The sequence below is a fragment of the Empidonax traillii genome, unplaced genomic scaffold (assembly GCF_003031625.1).
Source record: "Empidonax traillii isolate 1590-97213 ecotype Southwest subspecies unplaced genomic scaffold, ASM303162v1 scaffold438:size550143, whole genome shotgun sequence".
NCBI lineage: Eukaryota > Metazoa > Chordata > Aves > Passeriformes > Tyrannidae > Empidonax > Empidonax traillii.
The window spans coordinates 25,717-38,515 of record NW_020955631.1 but is presented as its reverse complement, the minus strand read 5'-3'; the positions used below and the strand labels follow the sequence as shown (position 1 = coordinate 38,515).

General features: G+C 44.5%; 1 protein-coding gene and 1 non-coding gene across 2 annotated transcripts; both read right to left on the bottom strand.

The window, feature by feature from the left end:
* Positions 1-748: 748 nt before the first annotated feature.
* On the bottom strand, positions 749-828 carry LOC114062821. The gene has a single exon (XR_003572458.1). It is a non-coding gene; the product is annotated as a small nucleolar RNA SNORD87 (small nucleolar RNA).
* Positions 829-6,026: 5,198 nt separating this feature from the next.
* TCF24 (transcription factor 24) lies at positions 6,027-10,659 on the bottom strand. The gene is made up of 3 exons (XM_027894703.1): positions 10,617-10,659; positions 9,317-9,726; positions 6,027-7,013 (listed from the first exon to the last, which is right to left on the bottom strand). The coding sequence occupies exons 2-3, from the start codon at positions 9,698-9,700 to the stop codon at positions 6,900-6,902; spliced, it is 498 nt and encodes a 165-aa protein (XP_027750504.1). The 5' UTR covers positions 9,701-9,726; positions 10,617-10,659; the 3' UTR covers positions 6,027-6,899.
* Between the last annotated feature and the right edge of the window lie 2,140 nt (positions 10,660-12,799).

Genomic DNA, 12,799 nt, shown 5'->3' with positions numbered 1-12,799 from the left:
GTAGCTCAATGAGTTCACCCCTACTTCACTGCAAAAACAGGTGTGCAGAATGGTGTGGTAGAAGATGAGGTGTCTGAGGTACAGTATGCTTCCCCAACTATGGACTTTCCTGTATTTCATCATCCTAGTAAGGATACAGCAGTAGACATAATCTTCAGCAAGTTTTACATCCAAGAGATATATATTAAATAAAAAAGCAGCAGTAAAATTGTACAGACCTCCTGTCAATCTGGACAAGCTGAATATTTAAGGCTTGTGTGAATCCTACACAGGATGTCATCTTGCGGTATCACAGTGCTACTGCTCCCGTACCCTCAACAAAAAATGGAGTCACTGAAAACAGAAATCCAAGATTTTATTCATACCCACTACTAACATTGTAAACACCTTAGCCAAGATAACAAGTTTTCCTACATGTTTTAACCCTTGCTATATTCATTTTTAATCCATTTATATGACACATTGAAATATTCATACCAAGTTCTAAGGCCAGTTCCCTTTCCAGAGTGACACTCTCACCTGAACTTCATTCCAGCATTATTCAGCCATATTCAGTGAACAGCTATTTCCCTGCAATATTATTGTATCAAGCGGTATGTCTGAGAAGCAGGAAGGGCCATGAAACCATTTCCAAGGGCATTAGAACTCCACATTCCAGGCTGCTGTTTTCAAGCTAGGAGTAATAATAATTTAAAAAACAGTTAGTTTTCTGTACCCTTAATCCATCTTACACAAAGTTATTACCTTCACTGGCATTTCAGATTCAAAGATACACATCAAAAACCCTTCAGATGGGTAAACGGCAAAGGTTCTCATCATTATGCCAGCAAAATAATAGACTGAAATAGAATTCCTTTTTAAATCACGAGTTTTGAGAAGCCATATTAAGGAATGCGTATTCTTCATAAAAAAACATCCTGCAAAAAGAGCAAATATTTTATCCTTACCTCTCCTCAGTCTCTCCCATGACCTCTTAAGCAAAAATGGGAAGACTAGCGGTGGACTCTACTGTTGGCTCTGAGTGCACACACAAGGCTGGAAGACAGTGGAGATGGTCATCTGATGTCACCTTTAGAAGAATACATAACATCAGAAATGATGGGAACAAATCAAACTGTAAAAATCCTACAATTAGCTGGCACATCAGATACAGCACTGCTCATCACAACATTCAGTTGGGTAAACGGCAAAGGGTCATCATCATCGTGCCAGCAAGGTCCTGCCTGTGGGGAGACTGGTGCTGCTTTTTCCAGGGATCAAATACAAGGGAATTTTGGTTATATTTGTCTCAAGGGCTGTGCTTCCATAAACTGAAGCAGAACCTTTGTTTTAACTGCTAAGCACAGAACAAATTCAGGATAGCCAGGAGCAAGAGAAAAAAAGCTCTCTTTGGGCACAAAAATCCAGGTCCCTCCCTCTTGTTACATTCAAGCCCCAGATGCCAAGTATATTTCTAGAGGTAAAGTTCACTACCGTAGTCGCTTTTCCCTTTGAAATATATTCCAAGTCTGACATGGGTAAGTGCCAGGGATGGTGATCTGAACACATTGCTCTTCACTTCAGTCTCTCACTTCCAACTGGCATCTGTTAATTCCTCAAATCAGAACTCATGTTTCTCTCCCCAATTAAAACAAGTTTCTCTGATATTATTATAAAACTCTCCTTTCTGATTCCTTCAGGATTATTGGATTGCACCTGCTTTGTTCTGGGGAGCAGGTCTTAAGAGATTTTATAGCAGTCATAATACCTTTCAACCTCAACCGTACTACATGCAATCATATGTAGTTCTGTTCCATCTGTAACAGAATTTGCAAGCCATTAAACAGCTTCAGAACTCCAGATCTAGAAGCTTCTCTCCACATCTTAAAGTACAGTAAGAAATATTTACTTCTGTAGCTCCAGAATTCACGTGACATCTTTCTGTTTGCAAGGCAACAGCGTGGCAGAGTCCAGACTGAAGATTCCCGAAGCCAGTAACAAACTCATCTCGAACTTCACTTGCTGCCTAAAACAATGAAAAGCAGCAGATGTTTGATTCAGAGAACTCCACTGCTGAGCCAGCAGCAGAAAGCATTAACACTTCCTTGGGGACAGTAAGCCAGACAAAGAAATACCAACCTCATGCTCCCTTTATAATTACCTGGGGAGAAAACCACAGAGAGCATCAGATGAGATCAGGGTGAAGCAGAGGCATGACCATTTTCCTAAAGCAAGCTGCAACATGAGGAATGACTGATTGCAGGACAAGTACACTGCTCCTAATGAAGAGCCATGGCTGGGGAGAAGAGCACCTTTAGCAGGTTACAGCCTTTAACCCCAGTTCACGTGACACGCTCTGGGGAAATCACTGATGTTTAACCACCAGTTGAGCTGAGGTCAGTGCTCGCACTGCAGTCCTGGCAGGAGAGCATCACCCCAGAGGCTGCCGAGACCCCCGAGGTCCTGTCCCTGCCAGAACCCACCCTTCTGGATCTGTGCCTACAACCCAAAAAGGGCACGGTCAGGGTCACCATACCACACTTGCCAAATTCCCTAAAGGAAAAAGAAGGTAATTTATCTTTAGAATTAGGACATGCATTTGCTGATGAAAACGATCTGTCAGCAAAACCAAGTGTCTTCAGATGTCAAATCTGTCATTCCTTTTAAGACTTGATGAGCCAAGAGGTAGCTCGAAGTAACCACCACCGCTTTGCCAGGGGAGTGGCACGCACTAATTAGGTGCATCTCACTCTCCCATGCCTGACACACTCCTGTGTGGCTGGAGTGTCAGCATGAGCTGAGCCACCTCAGCACCCAGGCACGGACATGCTCACAACAGCATGACAGTCACTCCTCTTTTAAGTGATGGCTTTGTTTAAAAAAGCACCAGCAAACCATCCCTGCAATTCTTGAGATTACAGCCATTGCTCTGGCCTGCCAGGACGCGATTTCTCACATTTAACACCTGGGTGCATTTCTATTTCCTTTGAAAGACCGCAATGTCTAATTCCTCTAAAAAGACCAAGGATCGCTCAGCTTTCCAGACGAGCATGTGCCTGGCCTGCCAAGCCGAGGAACTGCTCCAGGGAGCACGGCAGAGCTCGGGTGGCTCTCACACAAATGTGCAGCCAAACAGCACCGTGCGGCTGCCGGGGGGCCGGCACGGGATCACGGAATCACAGGATGTTAAGGGATAGGGATAGACCTTTAAAATCCGCTAGTCCCAACCCCCCTGCCATGGACAGGGACACCTCCCACAGGCAGGACACCTCCCACTAGATCAGTTTCACAAGGTCTTATCCAACCCGGCTTTGAACACTGGGAGGGTTGGGGCATCCACAAACACCCTGTTCCAATGCCTCACCACCCCACAGTAAAGAATTTCTCTCCCGTATCGAACCTAAATTTCCCCTCTTTCAACCTGTACCCAACTTTACCCTCTTTCACTCCGTATTCAGCAGACTCTGCGGCCCAGGCTGCCGCTCCCACGCCGGAGGCCGAGGCACGGAGGGGCAGCTCCGAAGCCGCGGAGCTGCCGCCCACGGGCAGCCCCCGCCGCCGGGCGCTCTTCGCCATCACGGGATCCCCGGGAAAGGCGGCTCCCGGCGGGCACGGCCACCGCAAACGCGGGATGGCTCCCGCCGCATCCATCCACCCGCGCCGAGAGCCGGGCGGGCAGACGCGGTCGCTCCGGTGCCGCTGGGCCCCACTCCTCTCCCCCGGGATCCGCAGGCCGCGTGGAAGGGGCGATTCCCGCGGCGGGATCCCCCTAAATCCTCCGCGCGCCGGGGGCGGGGCGGGGCGGGGCGGGCGCGAGGCGCTTTCCGGCTGCGCGCGCACAGGGAAAAGGGGGAGAGCTGGGAGTGGGAGGCGATGCGTGTGGAGCGGGAGCGACGCGGGACCGCGGAGCACCGTGCTGGAGTGACGGCCGCGAGCACCAGGAAAAACAGGTCCCTGCGCAGCCGGCTCTGCACGGGCAGCGTGGTCCCGTGTGGCCGTGGGAAGTTCTCCTTCCCCATCCCTCGGAGGGAACGGCTGTGCTGGCAGTGACCGAGATCTTTGAGCTTACTCCATGAGAAATGCCACCTCTTGATAGCAATGTGTAAACGTTGTACAGTTTTTGTTCCTAAGGCCAGGCATATTTTCAGTGCTAAATGCCAAACTCTCGTATTTCAGCATACGAGGATGTGAACTGTTCTAGGAAGTCTAATATTTTTATTAGAACCAAACACGTTTTAAACGAACAGGCTCAGAGGCTCTGGTGTGATCATGGTGTGTAAATTGCTGGTAGAAAAGAGCTCTCTCACTGGTCGAAGGGAGTAGGTTGCCTCACCTGGTGTCTTGGTTCTAGAAGGAAAGGCATAAAAATTCTGATCTGGAATAATCTGTCTCAGTGAAAAAGAAAATCCCAAATCATAAGTATGGGGAGTTCTTCCTCACTGAAAAACCACTGTTGTAATTCTGCATATTCTTGCTGGCTTTTATTAAGTCTGTAGAACGCTGGTAAAGTCGTATGAATGTGGCCACAACTTCTGCAAATGTGGGTACAATGTAGCTACAGTGTTTGCTGCTCCGCCCCTCTGACTGTCTTCTGAGCATTGTAAATACTCCACTGTGAATACTGCAGGAGTGGTGGAGAGCTCCAGATTTTACCATATGTTTTGAGTGAAAGTTGTTCTGGCTAGAATTTTTGTTTTCATTTTCTTTCCTAGGTGTCATTTTAAAATTGAAACTGAAGTCTTCAGGAAGAAGACAGCATCTATAAATTCAGAATATTATCATGTACAATCAGAAACTGATACAGATCTGGCAACTCGGTGATAAGGGTCAGAGTAAAGATCTATTCTCTGTGCCATCCATTCTTAACTTTCCATGGTTTTGACCCTTACTATTGTCTTTTTTCCATGCTTGAAGAATCACAGGTCAGAAAAGACTGAGTCCAACCTTTGACTGATCACCACCTTGTCAGCTAGACCATGGCACTTAGTGACACATCCAGTCTTTTCTCGAACACCTCCAGGAATGGTGACTCCACCACCTCCCTGGGCAACCGGTTCCAATGCTTAACAACCTTCCTGTGAAGAAATTCTTCCTGATGTCCAACCTGAACCTCTACTTCATGGATAAGCAGCCAGAATCTTTCAATTACATTTAAAGGAAGAAGCCTTTAAAACCAGGGAACTGTCTTTTTTTTTTTTCTTTCTTGAATTCTGTCCCTTCCAGGTGTATTTTTTAAGAGCCTGTGAAGTAACCAGCACCTCTGGGCTAAGTAAGATGAATCATGCAGCTGATGAAAGGCATCATCCCTCTTTGTGTTCTCCCCACTCCATTCTATTATGCATGATTCATCCACATCTTGTTTTTACTATCAGTTGGTTGCTGCACAGAGCAGCTCAGGTTGGACATGAAATGCTGGCTGAGGTTTCAGTTGCCCTTCTTCCCCTGGCCTGATGCATTCCTTTACATCTCAGTGACATACAAAACTGCTCTGAATTCTCTGTGCTTCTGAAGCACAATCTGTGTCTTACACCCTCATTTTGTGCTGAGTGTAATCCTCCTAGAATCCCTCACTGTCCTGTCATGCCTTCATCTTAAATGCCCTACCTTGTTTATTGCATGTTGCTCTGGCTGTGTAATAACCATCTTCTAATAAACCACTTACAATTGTAAATAATATGCCTAAAATAAATATATATATTAAGTGTATTTAAAATATTTCAATGCTGTTTACTATTTAAAAGAAGGATATTGTTAAAAGCTCAGAATGCTGCAGGGGTGCTGAAGAGCTCCAGATTTTTTTACCATACTTTTTTTATGAAAGCTGGTCAGGCTAGTATTTTTGTTTTCCTAAATGTCATTTTAAAATTTAAACTGTGAAGCCCTCAGAAAGAAGACAGCATCTATAAATGCGGAATATTACTATTAAAAACTATTGCTCCTGTACAATGAGAAACTGGATACAGATTTTGGAACTGAGAAAATACATAACGTTCATTGAATAGCATTTAATAGAATGTTTACCTCAGCAATAACAAACCATATGAGAAGTACAGTGTTTTACAGAACAGATACATCAGATGACATATGTGCATATAGTTTCAACTTCTCTTGCCTAGATATAGAAGATGTTTAAGTGAACAAGTGTGCTATGAACAAGCCAAGGCTTTGGGCTCATTTGCATCAACACGTGAACCCACTGAAAGCCGTGATAAATGAGCCTTGGCATTGTGAGCAGACACGTGGCTGTGCCAGGGTAAAAAACACACATTAAACCCCATAACATGCAGCACAATCCTATGGATGGGTACAAGCAGTGCCCAACACACGGGTGTCACACAGAGCGCTCCGTGTGCAACACAGGTTTCATCACATTTTTACGTGAGGTGAATGTGCATCCACATTTCCAGCAATAGCTACATAGATGTAGGACTATCTGAAGGGTAAAGCTCTGACTTGATGGCTGCAGTCGGGGATTTCTGCCACCGGCTTTAAGCGATGGAGAAAGTGCATGTGGGATTGCAACTGCCATTTCTAGACTTGCCCTTTGCCTGTCACTCAAGCCTGTATCGCTCTCTACTTGGTCAGTACCACATTGCTCCTTCTCTCCTGTTTTCCTCAGCACTTGTCCCAGAGGGGACAAGGATACCTACTCTGCTGGCAGCTCTGCCTTTGGGCTACTGCTCTTGTCAGTGGCTGCAGTCGCTGCCTCCCGATCCCCTCGTTCAGATCCCAGCCAATGTCCTCTGATAGAAATGCATCACATTAACTTAATGAGGTATTAATTACATTTAAGAATCAATTCATTCTCCTCCACAAACAGTATTTCAGGAATTATACTTTGTCTGTAGATATTATTTTTTAACTTAAATATATATATAAGGTGTAATAAATAACAATTTTTTTAAAAGCAAGAAGGGAGATTAGATTTGTGAAGTTGTTGATGTTTCCCCATGGTTTGCGCTGTCTCCTTGTGCCGAGTGAGTCAGAAATTGTCCCGTGGCTCCAATGTACAACCTGGAACGCATGGGCCACTTCTGTAAGAGAGGAGACAAGCACAGAGCTGAGATACCTGGGAGCTTTGCACTCTGACTGCAGTTCTCAGCAAAGCTTTCAGTGTCGATGGAATCACAATATGAGAGGATGCTGTTGCTATCACCAGACAGTCCCCATTTTGTCATTTGTTGGAAAATGATAGGAGTTTGGTAAGGAAGCCTCAGCCTGGATATTTGCTTTGGCAAGGCACAGCTCACAGCCGAGACCCAGCAGACAGGAGCAGGCCATGCCAGGCGGTCAGACATCCTAGCACAGTTTGTGTTGTAGATGTTCTGACAGAGCAAAACAAAGCATTCCTTTTTAAGGCACCAGGGATGCTACAGGGATACACCTGCCCCTGCAGGGATTACAGCCCTGTGTGCACACCCATCTGTGCCAACTCCCACAACACTGACCACAGCACAGGGGCTGCTAAGGAGTGTGTGTTAAATGGAACTTAATGTAGTTGCTCCTTGGCAACACTGGCAGCTTCTTGTTCTTGTCAGCTCCATTTCAACGATTTCAGATGAGGCAATCAATCTTTCCACTCACTGCTTTTTGGAATCATCAGTTACCCTGGTGTTAAATACTTATTCTGACATCTTGAGTTTCTTAAACCCAGCAAATTATTTACCGCAAGCAGCCCCCCCCCCCCCCCCCCCCGGGTAAGAGACACTTAATACTGCAGTTACATCTCAGCTCTTTTATTTAAAGACTAAAGCAGCAGCACATTCTGACTTGGAAAGACTCTGCGATCTCATATAGTAATTTTGTTTCAAGTATGATGCTATGGGTTTGTCACCAGTGAGACAGCTGAGTTTAGTCATTAATTATATTTTTCTTTTGGTGTACATACAGCTGTACTTGAATATTTTGCTTTTGTCACTATTTGCATTTACTGTATTTGGTATATCAATGCAGTTAAAGTCTTTATCTATACAGATTGTCTCAGAACCTGCACTTTGGGGTTTTTGAAGCACATACTAGGATTTGTTTGTGACACTTTCATCTAGTGCCAAGTAAAAAAATTTATTTACCACCAGGAACATTAGAAATATTGGTTAGGCTGATAGAATCTCAAAACTAGGTGCATGTAAATGATATATAAATAAAATTATAAAAAAATATTTGCTTCAGTGGATCCAGTATTGCTCTATTCCAGTAGCCGAGGAAGTGTGCATCTGGATCATTTAACTACTCTAATAGCTATTTAAGAGTATTTTTCTGCCGGTAGTAGTTGGCAGCTGATAAAATGTACCTGTGTCCTCTCACTCTGACTGAGGAAACTAACAGGAGCTCTTTTGAACTTATTTTGAAATACATAATAGTATTTGTTAAATTAAATTATAGCCATCTTCTAATTGATGTAGAGGTTTTACTTTCTTAATGAGCCTGCTAATAATTTAAATGGCCCCAGAAGCCTGCGTTCACATCGTGCTTTTTACAGCAACCAACACTGTGAACAAGGAACTCCCTGTGAATTAGGCACTTTATAGCAATTAGAGATTACTTCACAAATTTAACTTAATTAAATAATTCTGAATTCATACTCTAAAAAAAAAAAAAAAAAAAAAGAAAACACCCCAGTGTTTTAAGTCACTCCCTCTGACCAGAGCCAAGGAAAATATCCCGTGGTATTTGAGCCCCATCAGTCAGCGAGCAATGAGTTTGGAAACAGTTTCCAGCCCCAGGCCCTCTCCAAGAGCAGTTCCCCTTTCTCATTCCTTCTGTATCGCTGTGAATTTTTTGATGAACAGCATATACCAACTAGACAAAATAAATGCTTCATAAAAGCACTTTTATGGAAGGAATTAACATATGGCTGGCAATTAATGCCACCTTCCATACTGTGGCTGCCTCGGCATGAGAAAAAGAGCAGGCTCAGCCATGGCTGGGGTCACTGCTGTGGGACAGTGCATCACCTCACCTCGAACACACCCTAACAGCAGAATCCAGTGGGTCTGGTGGGAGACCACCAAGGTTTCCATGTGGGGACCAAGGAGATGCCAGTACTTCTCTGGTGCTGCCCTCTGCCTTCAATCCCAAGGGACCAAGTCCCCCTCGGTTTGGACCTACACTATATTTGATATTGTGGTGCAAAGTCTCTGAAGCTGGAGGGACAAAGCTCCAAGATATTTCCATCAGGGCTCTAGCACCTAAACACAGAGGTTGGTCCAGACAGGATTTTCATGTATTACCTCTTTTAACAATACATGAGTTTGAAATCTTTAGTTCCATCTACGTATCTAAGGCCAATGTACTTCTTCAGTGATAGAAGCTGGTAGCTGCTGCCCAGCTCTCCTACCTTGACAGGGTGGAGGTATCCATCCCCTCGGAGCGTGCCCAAGCCCTCTCCCGGCGACTCCTCCTCATCCTGCAGGCTGCGAGTGAGGTGTGCGATGTAGGTGGTGGCCAGGAGGAGCACGTCCAGCTTGGAGAGCTTGGTGTCGGGCGGCACCGAGGGCAGAGTTTTCTGCAGCTCCAGGAAGGCGTGGCGCAGGGTCTGCACCCGGCTGCGCTCCCGAGCGGCGTTGGCGGCCGCGGGGCGTCCCGGGGGTGCCCCAGCCCGCTGCCCGCCCACCAAGGGAGAGCAGGAATTGCCGCCGGCAGCTGGAGGCAGCAGGGAATCGGGCTCTGCGCCCGGGCTGGAAATCTCCTCGCTGCTGTCAGCTAAGTGTCCACAGTCCATCGGTGACTTCGCTGGCAGGGAGCGTCCTGCAAGCAACAAGAGCATCTCTAAGGGCAGCTGCTGCACTGAGCCGAAAGTCTCTTAAAACAAAGATGATCAGAAACGCAAGCGCTACCTGGGCCAGGAAAAGCCGGGATGCAGGTCTGCGAGCTGCTTTTCCACCGGCTGCTTAAAAATTTGATTTCACACTAGTAGAGAAACGGAAGTTAAACTCTTCAATGACTGGGATTTTTTTTTTTTTCGAACGTATTACACTAAACAAATTTTTTTAGTTACTCGTAGCCCAGAGATGGCTTCAGAGAAAACCCAACAGGCACCGCTCAGCAGCACTGACACAATGGTTTCCGTTTACAAATTACTAAAAATTAGGCTAAATGCAATTTTTAAAACATATTCTTTGTATGGTTTGGGATGTGAGACTATCTGTATATTTTCTATTTAGCTGCAATCATTTTATCAACAGTCTCACAGGTGATCAGTGCTTCATGGATCACAGAAAGAAAAATATCATTTTCAGATGCAGCAGTAAGTGGAGACACAGAACGCAGACTCAGCTTTTGAAAGGCAAAATTTGGTCCATAATTTTAAAGGATCAGGACCGGACTTCTCCAGTCCTCCCACCCCTAATGTTACTTAAGAAAATTCTGTGCTTGTTCTCTATCATCTACATTTTCAAATTTCAAAAGAATCTTTTAACTTCTATTATGGCCATTGGGGGGCAAAAGAACCTTTTGAAAACAATGACAAAAACCCTTATTTTGAGCAAAGCTGAAAATAATGCCCACAAGGTCTTTTCCCAGCTTTCAGAAAAGCTGGTCAGGCAGCTCTGCCTGTAATACAACTCACAGTATTTTAATTAATTCAGTTCCTCCATCAATATTCCCCAAAGTGTAGAACTTCTTAGCTGGAATAATACCTGATCCTGTTGTCCTCAGTTAGGCAGCCCTCCTGGCAGTCCCAGATTTCAGCTTTCACGTGTTAGGACTGCCTGTTTCTGTGACAGCCTGGCTAGACAAGGGCAAGGACAAGTTATTAAACATTTTCATTTAATTTTAAAAATATGTAATATTAAAAATTTAAATAAAATTGATGCACATAAATGACTGAAGATCTAAATTTACAAGAATTAGGTTTTGATTTTGCAAAGCATTTCAAGCACACTCTGAAGTCAAAGATTTCTAGCAAATACAAGGAAAGTTTTCTAATCCTTTTTGCAATACTCTAATTTGATGGCATTTATAAGATATTATTATTGTTATTATTTCAGGTGTTCCATTGTGATTAATTTGATGTTAATCTGGTTCACAGTTTTATCATGTCATGTTCTCTTCAATATCAGTACAGGTTAGACTGAAATTATTTGTGAAATATTCTGTGCATATCGGAGCTGTAAACCAAAGGGGGAAAAAAATCTCACTATTCGTTTCTCGTGGTATTTATGATCAATATAAAATAAAGCTCACATTAAGGCCACATGAGCTCGTCTAGAGCAAGGGCTGGAAAATGGTCCTTAAATTGGCTATTGCCTGTAGGTTAAAATAAAAAAATCCTATGTGCTTTTTTTCGTGGTGTTTTCTCATTGTGTTAAGCACAGTCAGGTCTGGATGCATTTTAGTTTAAAAAATCATCGTTGCAGAGGTGACATGAAGACAATCATTAAGACAATCATGAAAACTGGCAGAAGTTTATGTTTGTCAGCAGGACTTTTAATTTGCCATACCTAATACCCCATACATCTAATTCTCACTGATACAAGGAAGTCTTCCCTGATTGCTGGAGAAGTCTGGAATACCCAAGGATACGGACAGACAGGTTAGTATAAATACCTGCACTTCTGATGAAATACATGACTAAGGCTGGTTTACACTCAGTTTTGATTTCGCCGTGCTGGTATATAGCCAGATTTAGAACTGGAATGACTCCATAGTAATGCACATACCTAAAAGCCTCATCTCCTTGGGTGCCCTTTGGAGTAGAAGTTTCTGTTTTAGGAGCTTCACATCTACATCAGATGAAATCCTAGACCTATATAAAAAAAAAAATGTAAAAAGTTTCATCTGTGGAAATGAGAGATTTCACTCTGAATTAAATGTCTCCACCGTCAGACTTCCCATCAAGTACAAACAGCAAATGGCCTGGGAAAACCTGCTATGTAGAGACACGGGATCTGCTGTAGGTACACAGATATGTGTAGCCAAACCACGGTGATTCCCGCACCAGGATCTCTTCTGTTGCACACTGGGACTGGGCAGCATCGCTCTTCTCCCCGGTGTGATCAGGACACACATTCTATGGGCTGCGCTCAGCACAAACCCTGGAATCACCCGAATTTCATGATCCAAAAAATGCTGCTGAAAACTAAAGCAAATAAAACGCTTCTGGGTAACAGTCATCTTCCCTTCAGAATTTTACAAGAAAGAGGGTTGATTTTTCAAATAATCGCGGTAATTTTTGCAAACACCCACTTGCCGCCCAATGTGCAGAGAGAACTGGGGCTGTGGAAGTAAGGTAAAGTATTTATATTGTTTCTAAAGCATTTCTAGTGCAGTATTTTTAATGAGGGCAGATGCATTTGTGGTTTTACATGACACTACAACGACATAATTGGTTTTAAATCTTTTACCAAACAACTAGCAGAACACTTGTTTTAGTCTTACATTCCATGAGAACGAAACGGCAAGGAAGGCAACCTGCCCACACAGACAAGGAAAAGGTGGAAAACGCCAGAGCAGAGCACACAGGCTGAAAAGAATCAGGTGGAAACCTCAGATAAACTTTTCCGTTGCTCCTTAGGGAGAAAAAGCATAGTGAATCTGAATTGTTTTACTTCGGTTTTAAAAAGACCTTGCCTTTTACATAATTCTGGTAACAGGTAAGGAAAATCTTTTCTCCCGCGCAGGGAAATAGGAACTTGCCTGTCGATGTGCGAGGGCAGCACCGGCGCACACCGAGGAGCCCGCGGTGACCCTCGCCAGCTGGCCGGGGGTGGGGGACGCGGAGCCTGCTGCATCCCCATTCCGCATCCCGCCGGGTGAACTCGGCTCCCCGCGACCTGGCGGGACCCCGCAGTGCCCGGCCCGGGGATGAACTTACCGTTCC

What these genes read in the sequence shown, in the direction of transcription:
- TCF24 (XM_027894703.1), bottom strand. Translation starts at nt 9,700, where the DNA reads ATGGACTGTGGACACTTAGCTGACAGCAGCGAGGAGATTTCCAGCCCG. An exon ending in GATACCTCCACCCTGTCAAG is followed by an intron (nt 7,014 to 9,316) that starts GTAGGAGAGCTG and finishes CCTCTCTTACAG; the next exon opens with AAGTGGCCCATGCGTTCCAG.